Raw genomic sequence first — 15194 nt, 5'->3', positions numbered from 1 at the left:
ACTTCAGCCTCTTTAGTAAGTTCTGATGTTTGGGACTCAGTTTCCACTACAACCACATTTTCGTCCTTGACAACATCACTTTCCATCATTTCAATCTCCTTGGTAACAACTGCCTCCACCTCCTCACTGATGGTCGCTACAGTATCAGCCACCTTGACCACATCAGCTGCTATTGTTTCAGCCTCTTTTACACTGTTTGCCATGGTCTCAGTCACTTGAGCTACATTACTTGCACTTTTTTCTGCAATCTTTGCAGCATCAGTTGCTACTTCCTCAACAACCTTAATGGCTTCAGTTTCTACACCATTAACAGACATGGCTGCTGACACAGTTTCCTAAACAACAGTCTCCTGAGACAGTCCGTCTCCTGTAGCCTCTGGCTCCTGGACAACATTAGAGACAACAGCATCTAATTCCTTCTCCTGAGCAACAGCAGGGACTGTTGTTTCCAAGTCTGCAAAAACATCCTTTTCTTCTTTGATTACTTCTGTGGCCTCCGTCTCTTGCACAGCTACATAAGTAGTTGGCTCTTCTTTAGTCACGGCAGCAGTTTTTTGGACAGTGCAAGTTGGTATATACTCAGCTTCTTTCATCTCAGTGGCTATATCCTTCACCTCAGGACCAACAGTGTCTGTAGCTATAGTTGTGCCAAGACCCTCCTCAGTGAGGTCCTTGATGGCCTCAACCTCCTGTACCAATGCGTTAGCTGTCTCAACAGAGGTATCAGCTGTTCCTGCAGATCTCCCAGCAACAGCATCACTTTCTTTAACCAGAGTGACAGCCTCTTTGAGGATTACCTCTGCATCCACATCTGGAGGTACAGTGGTTGCTTCTGCCTGGACAGTGTTGCTCACAACGTCAAGGAGTGGCAGGACTTGTTGTACGGTCAGGGTGGTATCTTCAGTTTGGACAAGGGAAGCATCTTCCTGGGCTGTGATTCCTGCAGCCATTTCCTTAGGGAGGAGAACGCCGACCTTGCCAACCCCTGCACCTGCTTCCATCAGCAGCCAGTCCATCTTCTGCGCATGCTGCTTGATGGCATCATCAACTCTTGAGTCAATCATCGCTTCAGTCAAAACTCCATCCTCAGATGAGTATGCGGCAGCCTTACAGGAAAACATTTTAATTAATGGTTGGTTTTGGATGTGCTTCAAAGCAGACTCATATTTTGTGTCATCGGGCTTTTATACTCACCTGCCATGCGACACCAAGTTTGGAGATTTCACGACCAGACATGCCTTCTGCTCGCTTGGCAATGTCTGAACACTTTTGGCCATAGTCGAACTGAGCCAACTTTAATCTCCTGTTGAGTTAAAGCACAAGAGGTTTGTACAGTAACTGAGCACTGAGCTTTAGCTTGTTTCGTATCACTGATGATCCGTACTTTCATTGGTTCCAACTGACCAATGCACTCTGCAACGGCTTGTGTACTACATCTCCTGAGGACTTAAACACCATTTCATAAAAGCAATAAGTAAAGACTCAGACACCACTTTGCTTTCAAGACTGAATACATTATATACACCATTATGCAACTTGAGCTAGCAAGGCGACCTCTAGGGATCAATGCTTTCCTTCGTGGTCATAAATTTCCTCTGCTACGGAGCAGCAACAGTAGCTGTTATTGAAATACAATACAAGTACTCACTGTCTCCCAGCAGTGGCAGGACCCAGCACAAATTTGTCAAAATACAGGCGCACCAATCTTTCCCTCTCCTCCAGACCTGGTAATGCAAAGTCTACAATCTCATCAATGCGGTCATTTATGGCCCAGTCGAACTGTTCTGGCTGGTTACTAGCAAGAACCAGCATGAACCTGAGGAGAGAAAATGAGACTACTTAGAGTCGGCCAGTGACCTTTTCAGTCAGGGCAATGACCTTTTCATACCCAGCAATGCACAGTGAATAAAGCAAAAGACCAACTTGTTGCTCTGCTCCCCGGTGCGGTAGAGGAATGCATTGAGGGTGGCTCTGAGGTCCTCACTGATTTTCTCCTGCGATGCAAAAATCATGACTCATGAATATATGATTAAAACACAGGGCACCATCACCATGCATATGGACTGCAGCTGAACTCACTGTGGATCGCTTACGCAGGAATGCATCAGCTTCATCTACGAACAGCAAGAGGCTGCAGAGAATCAGAGATCAAAGAGAATAAGCTTAAAAACAGCCATTTTCTGTAAGGCCTTTAAAGTAATTAAGTCAGCAGAATAACAGCAGCTCTTTACTGTATGTAACACAGCATATGGTCTACAGAGCTGAACTGTCAATATTGAACAATACATATTTTTGGACAAATTTATTGAATGTTAATGGAGCAAATGAAAGTGGCCTACCCTCGGCCGCTGGTGTTGGCCCAGTCAAACACCTTGTGCATGGCAGTGACTCCATCGCGCCCCATGGGTGCCACGTCCCCACCTGTCATGATGGCATAGTCCATCCCTGAATGGAGAGCCAGTTTCTGAAAGGTAATGGAAAGTGCTTTGATCAAAAAGGAACAGAGAGGCAAAAAAATAAGTGCCATCTTAAAAACATGAAGAAGCTAAACACATAGAAAATATTCTGCTTTACAAGTAAGCTGTATCTTTAATTAAATGCATCAGAAATAATGTAAATATTGTTATGTACAACATAAACATTTTAAAGTGATATCTGTAAGATAAGGACTGATATCTGTAAGGATTTGTGGTGAAATGTTTCGTAATCAGTCATTATTGTGGTCTTTTCTATGGATTCGAAACAAACCTGAAAAAACCTGAAAAATATAATGCATTACACGAAATGGGCAGAGAAAAAATGACCAGACTCTGAGAGTTGGGCCAAAAATGTAATGCCTTTCATGACATGGCTATAATAAGCTGGCTCAGGGCTGTAGTATCTACATAAAGGAGTAGCAAAATACACTTTTATTTATATAGAAAGTCAGTGTCCTCACCTTCAACCGTCTACTAAAGCCAAATGTGAAAACATGAAAAGAGAAAGAAAATCGAACGGTGTTTGACCTGGCCATACCTTGGCAAAGAGTGTTTTTCCAGTTCCAGGGGGTCCATACATCAGGATGTTTCTGTACAGGCCTCTGTTCTGCCTGGTGTTACGGGTGGCAATGGCAATGTCCCTGACACGTTCCTCCAAAGCTGCCTGTGTGATCCATAGCACAGTGACAGCGTTCAGTACTTTTCACAAAGTCAGAAAAAGAGAACATAGATGCTGAATTCAGAAGATATAAAAATCATTAACAGTAAATGACTCACGCTGAGCACCACGCCCTCTAAGGCATCCTGTGGTCTGCTTCTCAGACGCTTGACTGTCTAAAAATAGGGAAACAGAGGGAATTGCGTGGTGACTTGTTTTAGCACTAATCAGTTAACAGCTAGTCACAGGAATTGTGTCTGAGTGCTTATACACAGAATTTCTTAGACTCCAGTCATAATATACAAAAAAGCTAAATCATTTTAACCTTTTATCACCAATGAGTGACTCTTATGCTCTGCTACAGAAAAATTCAATGTTCAGTTTCTTGTCAGATTTTGGGGTTAAAAACATGAAAATGAATACTTGAAAGATTAAGCCCAGGACTCCCCCTGGTGTACTGGTGTCTTCTCAATAAAATGTATGCACTTATTCTTTTTACACACTTCACTGGTATAACTGATAGCATCCTTGAAGATTTTGCCATTTTGGTACGTTCTATAATTCCCCCAGATTCAGTCCATTTGGCAGGATTAGCTGGATGTGCTGCAGACAATATATGAATGAACAAATCCATTTAAAAGTTGAAAGTTGATGCGCTACCAGCTGTTGCAGGCTGATGTCGACAACCTCAATTACAACAAGACTCCAGACATTTCACTGATATTTCTGCACAGTGCTTCTTAAGAAAAACAACATAATTCTTATGTAAGAATGCACTAATTTACATCTGAAACTGCCTCATTTATATACTGTTCACACACACACACACACACACACACACACACACCTTACATTTTTCTTGTGAGGATGTTGGATTTTATCAGTAGACCACCAACCACACACATGAAAATTAGGACATCATTTGACCTTGATTGGGTGTTTGATGCCCTCTGCAACAGTCAGCCTGGAGGTCTCTCGCACCAGTGAGGGTTTGCCCAGACGAGACTCGATGTAGCGCCCAGCCACCGCTGTGGCATTCCTGGATGAATAAACTCCTGCGGCCAACAGGGTCAACCCGGCAACCTGCGATGGGCAAAGAAAAGCAAACACGCATCTTCAAACATACTGTGTGGCATATAAAACACAAAGACCACTGCTTCCCATAATCCTCTGCAGTCCTCCTGTGACAAAACGTGACAGGTCTGACATGGATTTACCGTGGCTGTGAGTTTGTCCCAGTCAGACACGAAGGCCCTGAATCCCTCCCCAAACACCGCACCTGCCGTCCTGCCAGGAGCGAAACACAATTATCACACTGACTGCCTCCACTGTGGCAGCCACACTCGCCGCCGCCCTCTGGGACTTTAGTTTAACACCTACTTACAGCTGAGAGAGATACTCGAAGATAACATGCCAGTTACTCTGAGGATTAAGGAAAGTGGAAAGTCATTTTGGCCTCACTTTATAGATTCAAGGACAGTTTGTCTGTGCTCAGCAGCTTTCAGGCGGATCTGCTCTCTGATCAGGTCTGCGTTCTCCCGCTCCACCTGGGCTCGGGCTTTGGCCTCCGCTTCGATGCGGAGCAGGTCATTCCTGTGTCTCAGCTCCATCTCATGTTCAACGGTAGCTGGAAGGAAAGATATTAATAACTACATGCTTATGAAGACCTCTGCCAGAGCTGAGCATTTGACCTACTTTAAAATCTGCATGGTTTAACATATTATCACACTGTGCGAAAACTAGATTTAAACTGATGCAAAGATACAGCTCCTTTGTACTTGAAAATGTTATCTCGAAAATCACAAACAAAAAGAACATTTTGTTTCCGAATGCACCCCAATTTTATATATTCATTATGTACTTTTGGTTTAGTTACTTATTAAGGCACCATTAAAAAATGTTTATCCACGTCTGTGCTTTTTGTTTAATTACAGAAAATAAAGCGTAGCAGCCTAGCTGATTAGAGCGGAGACCCAATTCAAATGTGCAATGATGTGCCAATTCATCATCCACAAGAAAAATGTTAATATTGTGTGAGCGTCTTGAAACTCCCCTGGGTCGGGTAGCTTTCCTCCAACAGAGAACAGGCCCCAGAGAGACTCTAGAGAGCCACAAATCTCACAGTGAGCTGAGTAATCGCTGAGTCATCTGCACTGATCAACAACCTGCAGACATATTAGGGTCATTCTTTGCAATGGAGTAACCCAAGTCCTACTTAATGCACCTTCAGGCAGGATAATGAAAGAGTTGGATAAATAATGTGTAAGAGCAACAGTCCATTTGGCTTCATCCACCTTTTCTCATGGCCTCTTGCTTCATTACTGATTCCTCTTGTTTGCGAAGGTTCTCCTCACTGAGGAATTGCTGTAGATTTAAAAAAAACATGACGAATGCTCCATTCAGGAATGCAGGAATTCATTGCAAAGGTTTAACTGGTTTACCTGTTGCCTGAGCTGATCATCATACCTCTGCCTGGCAAGTTTGTCTTGATACTGTGCCCTCTAGAGGTGATACAGAAAATAATTCATTACATTCAAATGGAAAACGTGTCGCCCATGACTGTGTTCTACTGTCAGAACAGCGTGGTGCGTGCAGCGTTAATCCCATACAGCCTGGTTTTGTTTCGTCTCCTCTGCAAGAGTTTTCCGTCTCTCCTCGCCCTGGAGGTGAATCTGCTCGCCCTTCAGCTGCTCCAGAGCCGCCTCATATTCCTGTTGGGGAGTTTGTGTTGCGCATACAGACATCAGGGTTTAGCAGGTGCCTCTTCTCAACACATTTGACACAGTTGATCACACACACTCTTCTCTAACACCTACTTTCACTTTACTCTGATGCTCCAGCTGTACAGTCCGCTCCTGCATGTGAGCCAGCTCCAGTGCTTCTTTGGCATGTTCTGATGAAGTAAATAAGAAAACAACAACTATTTTTTCCACATATACAATTATAGTTACACACTATGCTTTAAGCTGCTGCCACACGATGATGTGGGACTGAGTCTGCTTGTTGTCTGTGTGTTTGCAGAGAGCACAGCAGAAATTTGAAAGGTGACTGAAGTGTTTAAAAAAAAACAAACATGGACACTGCGGGGGCAAAATATCCTTCATGGACAGCAGTAAACAATGTTCACGTGCAAATGCTGAAAGGCATGATGAGCAGGAGAGGCGAGGGGCTGAGCTCGCAGGGGACACTTTGTTCCCTCTTTGCTCCCTGACACACCCACCAAATCCCTCTTACTGTGCTGTAGACTGTCCCGCCTGTCTCATGCAGTCAAATGAGCAACACTGCCGTCATTTGACAGCCAAACCCACCCGAATCTATGATTTGCCTTATTCTACTCTATTTTTTTTACATTATTTCACAATATTTCATTGTGTGGTTTTATGCATTGTCTTTATTTTTGTTTTCATCCTTATCTCCATCTTATTTTCATTTGTTTTTAATCTGTTATCATCATTATTAGTGCTTGTGTCCCGGGTTGGATCCCTGATACTGTGTTTTACTTGATTTTATGCATTCTATGTAATCTATTTTAACCTACTTGTACCATAATTTCATGCTGTGATTTGCAGAGATTTTAAAATTTCATTGTGTAGTTCAGTGTCTTTATTTTTGTTTTCATCCATATCTCCATCTTATTTTAATTTTTCATCTGTTAACATTATTATTAGACTCTGTGTGTGTGTGTGTGTGTGTGTGTGTGTGTGTGTGTGTGTGTGTGTGTGTCTCAAGTCGACTTGAAATAAACCTTTTTTGCGCCACGGACCCTTTCACGTGAAGCAGTAATTTGCCGGAAAAATAAAAGCAAATTATTAAAAATACAACTCACCATCACTCTGAATGTAGTTGCTGTAATTAGTGGGAGCCCTGCGCTTGTTTCTCTTCAATGAGAAGGCTTCATTGCCTCATTTGCGAGCCTGTCGCCACACATTAGGCAGAGCGGGCTTAGTGCGTGAGAATCACCTGAAGCGATTAACTGTATTTTAAGTAGGACTGCTGATACTGTCTTAAATGCAGCTTTCTTTTTCTTGGAAGTTGTAGGCTCTTCTTCTTCTGTCTCATCATTTGGCCTTTCCCCTTTCCGAAGAAGCTCTCCGAAGACGTTTGGTTTTTAATCAGTTTTGCTTGTGGGCTTACTTTTTTATTTTATTTTTACTACCGTATCACCGCACTACCGAGACGAGCGCTTTGACAAGTGCACAGAGGCACAGGCACAGACTCCGATGATCAACAAAATATTTTTTGTTCAGTCTGTCTGTGCGCCTCGGTACCAAATGGCCCACGGACCGGTGGTTGGGGACCGCTGCTCTAACGCACTACTTACTGCACTGACTTCCTGTAACTGGTATTATCAGTGTGTGTGTGTGTGTGTGTGTGTGTGTGTGTGTGTGTGTGTGTGTGTGTGTGTGTGTGTTCTGGGTCAGATCCCGGGACTCAGCCTGGGGGGCTATTATTATTGTTGTTGTTGTTGTTGTTGTTGTTGTTGTTGTTGTTGTTATCAATATTAGTGTGTGTGTGTGTGTGTGTGTGTGTGTGTGTGTGTGTGTGTGTGTGTCGGGTCAGATCCCGGGTCTGACCTAGAAAGATAGAAATTCTAGTAAGTAATTCAGGAGGCTGAGAGAGAACTGCAAGCCAAACTCTATTCAAAACCACCAAATTACACAGACCTCACAACTACTTTAAGCTCAAGATCTGTTCAAGTTTCAAAACAAAGCGCCGCAGTGACTTTTGCCAGCCTGGACCGTGTAAAAAGTTAAATTGTTAACTGTTAGTTTGAACAGTGCTCACACAGCATGATGTTCACCGTGTGCACATCTGTCACTGAGACACTTCCAGGCCAGCCTTTTGTGAGGTACTCTCATCCGAAAAAGAACAGAGCGTCCCAACATGGGACAGTTTGTCAGGAGCAGGAAAGAAGCGCTGGACTTAAAATCAGCAGAGAAATGATGACAGAAAATAAGTCATTTCGTGAATTGGTGGTAAAAAACGTGAAATTAGAACGGCACGCACTTGATTTGTCGAGCTCCCTTGCAGCTTTTGCAGCTCTCTCCAGGCCAGTCGGGTCAAAGTTACTCCACTTATCCCCGGGTTTGTCTCTCCCTGGGCCTCCTGGTGCTCCCCCGGCACCCTCAGCAGGAGCAGCGGGTGTCTGCTCCTCCACCGGCGGTGACCCGGAGCCCTTCCCCCAGCCGAAGAGCCACGACATGCTGCTTCTATAATGTCCAAGCAACAGGCTCCACTTCAGCTCTACTGTAGACCATGCTGGTTGTGGTTGGACCAGAGTCAAGTACACAAACTGTGACACCGTCCTGTCAAGACTTTCAAAATAAAACAATGATTGACTGATATCGACGAATAGCCTCCTGCAACATTTCGTATACGACGTGAAACGAGAGGAGGGACGAGGAATTTATTGATGATAAATGTATGAATGTCCCATTCATGGTTGTTTATGTGGCCTGTTTGTTATACGGTGTATCCAGTGCAAACATTACAGACCATTACAATTAACCTAAAGAAACTGTTAAGCTCTGGACTGTTTAGTGGTTAGTTCCTGTTTTATTTTGGTAGACATCCCTCATGTGTCTAAGTTGACTTTACTTCCTGTATTTTTCCCCACCCTTATGATTGTTTGATTGTGCTCACCTGTGTCTAATAAGTTCTCTCAGTCTATTTAAGTCAGTGCGTTTCTCTTTGTGGCATCATCGCTCCTATGGAGCTTTCCTTGTTCCTTGTGATTCTCGTAAGTAATTCCTGGCCTAGTCCCTGGTATCTGTGGTTTTTGATCTCTGTCCTGTTTCCCTGTAGCTTTCTAGTTTTTGGAGTTTTGGACATAGTTGGATTTTGTTTGCCCTTATTTTTGTTAAACAGATTATTTGGACTGTTTCCTCTCAGTCTTTTTTGTAAAGTCTGCATCACTGGGTTCACTCGTTTTTTGCTTGGCCGCAACCAGAAACAAGTAAACAGAACATCAGCCCAAAAGGTTTTCTACACGGAAACGGAGAATATCTAAGAATTATGGCTTCAGTTGACAAATTTAATGCTTTTATTCTGAAGGACTGGAAAATAAAATCATTGTCGTCAGGCTGTGACTGACACTGTGTGTATTAACGCGTGAGGTCCAGGGGGTCCTCAGTTTACTTGACTGATGGATATACAGTTTTACAATCCAGAGTAAAACAAATAACATCAGAACATTTTAACTAAGGGATAAATAGGGGTGTGAGATGGTTGAGGGTCTTGACCAGGAAAATGTACAGGCCTATAAGATGTATACAGTAATATCACTGGTGAAGGGCACATCTTCTATCTAATCCGGAGAGTGAATGTTCAGTTTTATTGGCCATGTGGGCAAAAATCATTGAATAAATTAAAATCTACATAAGTTTTTCCTCTGACCTTCAAATTCATTACCATCACAATAGCTTATTGTGTACATCTCTGTCCCAGTGACGTTGTGCATATTAAATAAGAACAGACTGGAGGGCATCGCATCACTATAATACATACATAAAATGGACATCATATAACACTCCTATCTGTTTTATGAGCTTTTATGAAGGCAACATACAGTAGGTCAACAGTGAAGGAGACTACTGCAGCAGAGAATCAGTAACAGCATATAGCACACATGTTAGGATAACACAAAACCTAAGAATTTCATCAAGATGGCCTGAAAAATTGGCATATTGAGACAAATTGATATCAAAAACGTACAGTATGAAAATGTACCTACAAATGCAATATATTCAGTCAAAGGAATACATTGAAGTTCACTATCGTCAAATAAAAACGTTGGGAGAATTATGGCCGAAATAAAATTAGAAGTATTATGATCACAACCCAATCAAAATGAATTGTACATATCAGTGACACAGCACTGTATGTTCTCACTTATGCATACGTTGGCAACTGACCCTGACAGCAATGAGAGTTGTGAAAGAGACTCTCACATATGGTGCCTTCAGGTGCTGCCGGATATATACACATATGAATGGATGAAGTCGACACATACGACCCACTTGACGAAAGCACTTTTTTAATATGGCAACATTTCCGATTCCATATTCACACTTAATGGTTATTTTTTTTCTCTCATTCGTCTTCAGCTGCAGCACAAAAAAATGTGTTTGACAGTATGTTGTTTGGCGGCCGGCTGAACGAGCTGAGCGGGAGTGCCTGGAGGCAACAACCATGACGTACGCTTGCGTGCCTACGTGAATGCATATAGATGGCGGAGCGTCTTCGTACGTACAGAGTGACTGAGACCAAGTGAGCTGTCCTGCTTGTCCTGTAGTGTAGTTACTCTCAACATATTCTGTCACAAAGATGTCGGCGGTTTGTGCTGTTTTGAGTCGAAATGCTTTGGCTGTTAGAAATTCTGGCATCATGGTGGTAAGTACAAAATAGTTCAGTACAGTATCAGACCAGACATGCCTCATGGGCTACTTTAAGTAAGGTGCATGTTTACATTTGGTTGTTTGTTTTCATTTATAGTGTAGTACAATTTGTGTACTCTAGAAAGCACAGCATAAAGCGTGTTCTGCTAGTTTCCTCATTAAAAGACCAGTAATAACACACTCTGTTAGCAGGCTAGGTGTGTGTGAATTTGACAGTGTATAGAGGAAGCCTATGCCAGAACTATCTGCTTCATATTAAAGTGTTCATGACATGAGCAGAAATGTATATCAAGCAAAACAGTACACGTTTAATCATCAACACATTATTATAAATGCTTCGTAAACAGGTCCATTGTGAATGAGCTGAGCTGTTGTGCAACTCCTCCCTAATATTAAACTTATTTATAAGTCTGAAAGTTTGTCTTAGCAGTCACCGTACTCAAACAAATGTTTGCTTATCACAACTATAAAGAACTATTTAAGTTATTGTGCTTTAGTTCATTTTTCATTGTCCTTTGAGAGTCAGTTAGGTAACCAGCGACTGCACGGTGATGTAACACGTTCATGTCATTTCACGCAGTCTTCCACTAGGGGGAGACATTCTTTTGCAAAAGGAGTGCACTGCCCAAAAGATCATACAATATAATAATATTCATTTGCAGCCTGAAAGTGCGTCTCAAAGTGTCTAATTGTATGATTTACATTTCACAATATCTATATTATGTTTTGTAATACTCACAATATGTTTTTTATTTTGCTGTATTGGATGATTTTAATGTTTTGGTTGTTTTGAACTTATGGTACCTTTGATTTTCTTTCGTTAGATTGCCACTTCATTCTACTTTTAAGAACCAACTCATTTAGATTCGTGCAGTACAAACAAAATGTCATTACTGTTGTTGTGTTAGGACTAGTGTGGTCATCTGGTGGTACAGGATAGAATTACCAAGTGCTTCCTATTTTTGCCTTGCTTCATGTAACCAGTGAGGTTACATTACGATGTGTTCCTTTGTACATAGCTCTTGTTTTTTATTTTGCTTTTATTTATACATCATACATCATAAATTACACCTATTGTAGAATCACCGTTTCATACATCTATGTGATTCATAAATCCCTTCTCTGGTTTATTACTGTGACACAGACGGTGCGGTATGCTCAAACTGCTGCTGCCCCAGCTACTGAACCCAGGATCAAGAAATTCCAGATTTATCGCTGGGACCCTGACACCGCCGGAGACAAACCACGAATGCAGACATATGACATTGATCTCAACACGTAAGTCATGACCATGAGGAGAAGCCTGTTGAGCTGTATTTTACTTCTGTCATGAATATTATCAGTGTCATAATCTGCTGCCATGTTTCTGTTAATATAGCTGTGGTCCAATGGTTCTGGATGCCCTCATTAAGATCAAGAATGAGATTGACCCCACACTCACATTCAGACGCTCCTGCCGCGAGGGTAAGGAACAAACAAGCAACTTGCACCCACTACAAAAATAAAATAAATGAAATCTAGAAGCAGGTCTGCAGAAGTGAACCTTTTTATTATGTGTGTATTTCTTCAGGTATCTGTGGCTCATGTGCCATGAACATAAATGGAGGCAACACACTGGCATGTCTGAACAAAATTGACTCCAACACAAGCAAACCGACCAAAATCTACCCGCTCCCACACATGTATGTGGTCAAAGATCTGGTGCCTGTAAGTACCACGAGTCTAGGCAGTTTATTTCCATGACCATATTTGAAAGTGCTACAGCAGATGTTCATGAAAATAGCATTTTATGGCCAATTTACTGCTGGTTTGAGTGTCTGTTATGAGTTCTCTCTCATATGATTTACACCAGGATATGAGCAACTTCTACGCACAGTACAAATCCATTGAGCCTTACCTGAAAAAGAAGGATGACACTCAAGAAGGGAAGGAACAATATTTCCAGTCGGTGGAGGACAGACAAAAACTGGTAAGAACAAAAAAAAATAAAAATAAAAAATCCCACAAATTATGTAACATATCCTCTGGCAGCCATATTGGAGGTCTTCATATCGTGGCATTTCGTCACTAGAAGTGGTTAACTAACCTTTCTGTGATTGTCCTGTGGAGTTGCAGAGGAGCACAGAGACTGCCAGAATAAGCTGCTTTTCTTACTCCAACAGGACGGCCTGTATGAGTGCATCCTCTGTGCTTGCTGCAGCACCAGCTGTCCCAGCTACTGGTGGAACGGAGACAAATACCTGGGACCTGCTGTCCTAATGCAGGTGGGTAAAGACACTTTGAGAACATATGCTTAAATCATATTTAGTTATGGGATGCATGTCCCAGTGATTCAAACATTAAATGTAGTAACAACAATTAAAGTCCAGAGCCCTACTGATGCATCAGTGAGCAACATTACACCCAAAACCATTGGCTGGAAGAAAAATGGAAAGAAGGCTTTGGTAGATCTTCACCACTAGTAGGGATATAGTATGACGTTTAGTCTGAGGGTAGTGCCAGAGCAAAGGCCATGTTGTTAATATGTAATCAGAATATCCTCTGGTCGCACTCAGGTACACGTACTTGATCAGCCTCAGCCGTACTGAGGATCACCACCTGTGCTGATGTTAAGAGTTGGTGCATTTGGATCAACTGCTGGATGTTACCATGAAGATGTTGGTTAAATTCAGCATTTTCTATGTGAGACTTTACTTTAGGGTGTCATGAGATGTCATGTCAGTTGATGACATGATACCTCTAAAACTCATGATGCAGATGCAGTCATGAGTTTGAGAGGAATCATGTCATGAACTGAAGTGTTAGACAAGTGGGAAATCTAAGCTGGCAGTGGTGCTGGAGCCTCCGAAGGGAAGGAGCGTCTGTCCAAATTTCAGGGCTGTCAAGATATTTCACTCTGCATCGAAGTTTTAACCAATATAGCAACACTGATATCCCAAGACCCAGTATTAAAATGAATACATGGAGCCAGCAACACATGACAACTGTGTTATTATCCCACAGGCATACCGGTGGATGATCGACTCCCGTGATGAATTCACTGAGGAACGTCTGTCTAAACTTCAGGACCCCTTCTCTCTCTACCGCTGCCACACCATCATGAACTGCACCAAGACCTGCCCCAAGGTACCTGCAAGTAAACATTCACACACACACACACACACACACACACACACACACACACACACACACACTCTCACAGAGTTGAAAGAGTTCTAGTGACTCACTGTCTGCTTGACACGTGTCTCCACAGGGACTCAACCCAGGAAAGGCCATCGCAGAGATCAAGAAAATGATGGCAACTTACAAAGAGAAGAGAGCTGCAGCTTCATGAAGATCTGAAAAATCCAGTAGACTCAGATCCACTAATTATACCTCAAACTAAGTTAAGAGGAAGAAAAGAGCCAACCAGGAACTTTTGCATGCATCAACATCTTTTAGGATTTTCATGAGCGTGTGAGATGTGAATGTGTGGATATGTGTGAGTGCGATTGGACAGTATATGGGAGCAGACAACAGGAAAGCATGAGAAAATGATGCCAGAAGGAACTGTTAAGCAAAATATTTTGAGTGATGCAACATTTTGGACCACATTTCTCATGTTTGTTTATTTACTCTTTGGAAAAATCTCATGAAATTGTATCCAGGCTGTAAATATTTAAATATATGTTCATTAAAGATGTGCTGGGCTCATTGTGGATTTTAAATATATGTTTATGGATTAGGAAAGATTGAATTTATCTTTTGTGGATTGCCTTTACATGAAACAGATCTAATGAGTCATTCTTAATAGCCAAAAAGCTTCAATATGAAAATTAATGGTTCACTGTAACAAGATGCTTTCATGTTGAAACAAGAAACCAATGAATCTCATTAGATTATTTAAAGACATATCTTACTGAAACAACATGTATCTTACCTCTCTCTGATGTTATGGTTGTAAACTTGCATATGTTGCTACAATTAGTGCAAGATCAAAGGTCAAAGCCTACACAGAAGGTGTATGTGAGCGTGCACAAAAGGCTTTTTTCACTGCAGACAGTTTGACGTGTCATAGTAAGTGAAACACAGGTGTTGCTCACACTAACAATAGCTCTGTTGTATTCATGTGTCCCACCTAGCCATGACCGTGAGCCAGCATGCAAAGTACCAGAACCTTGAAACTGAAGCAGCTAAATGGATCACAGCAATTGTTAATGTTATTATTTGCACTTGTGCTTTTCATGCTTTGACCAGTCAAAAAATTTTCATCATTTGTCTATTGGATTCACAGAGGGGTGGATGTCTTAATGAGCCTTGGTGGGAAGTATATTCCATTAAATGACGATTCTTCACAGTTTTCTGCATTTATTAAACATGATCAAAAACAATCATCCATTGGGCTTAAGGAAAAGAGAAAGCTGTGTACCACAGCTCGAAGTCTGACCAAGAAATGCTATAAAACAATAGAATTTTGATTTGAAATTTTGTATCAAACTGACGCAGTGATTTTAAGTCTTTGTCGGGACGAAAACTAATGACGAAATGTCATGTTAAAAAGAGAAAATGACCTGCTTCATGGAGCAGCTGGCCAGATGCATGTCACACGTGAGGTTCCACATTAAACCACGCCACTGTGACATTATTATGCCGGTCTCTCCGCACGTGGGCACGCTTGTAGCT

The 15194-nt window shown here is 42.0% G+C and overlaps 1 protein-coding gene and 1 pseudogene across 2 annotated transcripts; one reads left to right on the top strand and one right to left on the bottom strand.

The window, feature by feature from the left end:
- Positions 1 to 330: 330 nt before the first annotated feature.
- On the bottom strand, positions 331 to 8371 carry LOC143326503 (ATPase family AAA domain-containing protein 3-A-like; annotated as a pseudogene). The gene is made up of 15 exons (XR_013077679.1): positions 8143 to 8371; positions 5745 to 6028; positions 5577 to 5636; positions 5430 to 5499; positions 4597 to 4762; positions 4353 to 4422; positions 4063 to 4218; positions 3255 to 3311; positions 3016 to 3141; positions 2340 to 2464; positions 2080 to 2131; positions 1924 to 1994; positions 1649 to 1816; positions 1195 to 1303; positions 331 to 1106 (listed from the first exon to the last, which is right to left on the bottom strand). The product of XR_013077679.1 is annotated as an ATPase family AAA domain-containing protein 3-A-like (transcript).
- A 2004-nt stretch (positions 8372 to 10375) lies between these two features.
- Positions 10376 to 14225, top strand: LOC143327629 (succinate dehydrogenase [ubiquinone] iron-sulfur subunit, mitochondrial-like). The gene is made up of 8 exons (XM_076742080.1): positions 10376 to 10527; positions 11677 to 11810; positions 11911 to 11996; positions 12103 to 12239; positions 12385 to 12501; positions 12695 to 12796; positions 13536 to 13658; positions 13786 to 14225. Exons 1-8 carry the CDS (start codon positions 10462 to 10464, stop codon positions 13864 to 13866), a joined length of 846 nt encoding a protein of 281 aa, XP_076598195.1. The 5' UTR covers positions 10376 to 10461; the 3' UTR covers positions 13867 to 14225.
- The last annotated feature ends 969 nt before the right edge of the window (positions 14226 to 15194 follow it).

This window comes from Chaetodon auriga, chromosome 10 (genome assembly GCF_051107435.1).
Source record: "Chaetodon auriga isolate fChaAug3 chromosome 10, fChaAug3.hap1, whole genome shotgun sequence".
Taxonomy (NCBI): Eukaryota; Metazoa; Chordata; class Actinopteri; order Chaetodontiformes; family Chaetodontidae; genus Chaetodon; species Chaetodon auriga.
This window is presented reverse-complemented; position numbering and strand designations above follow the sequence as displayed.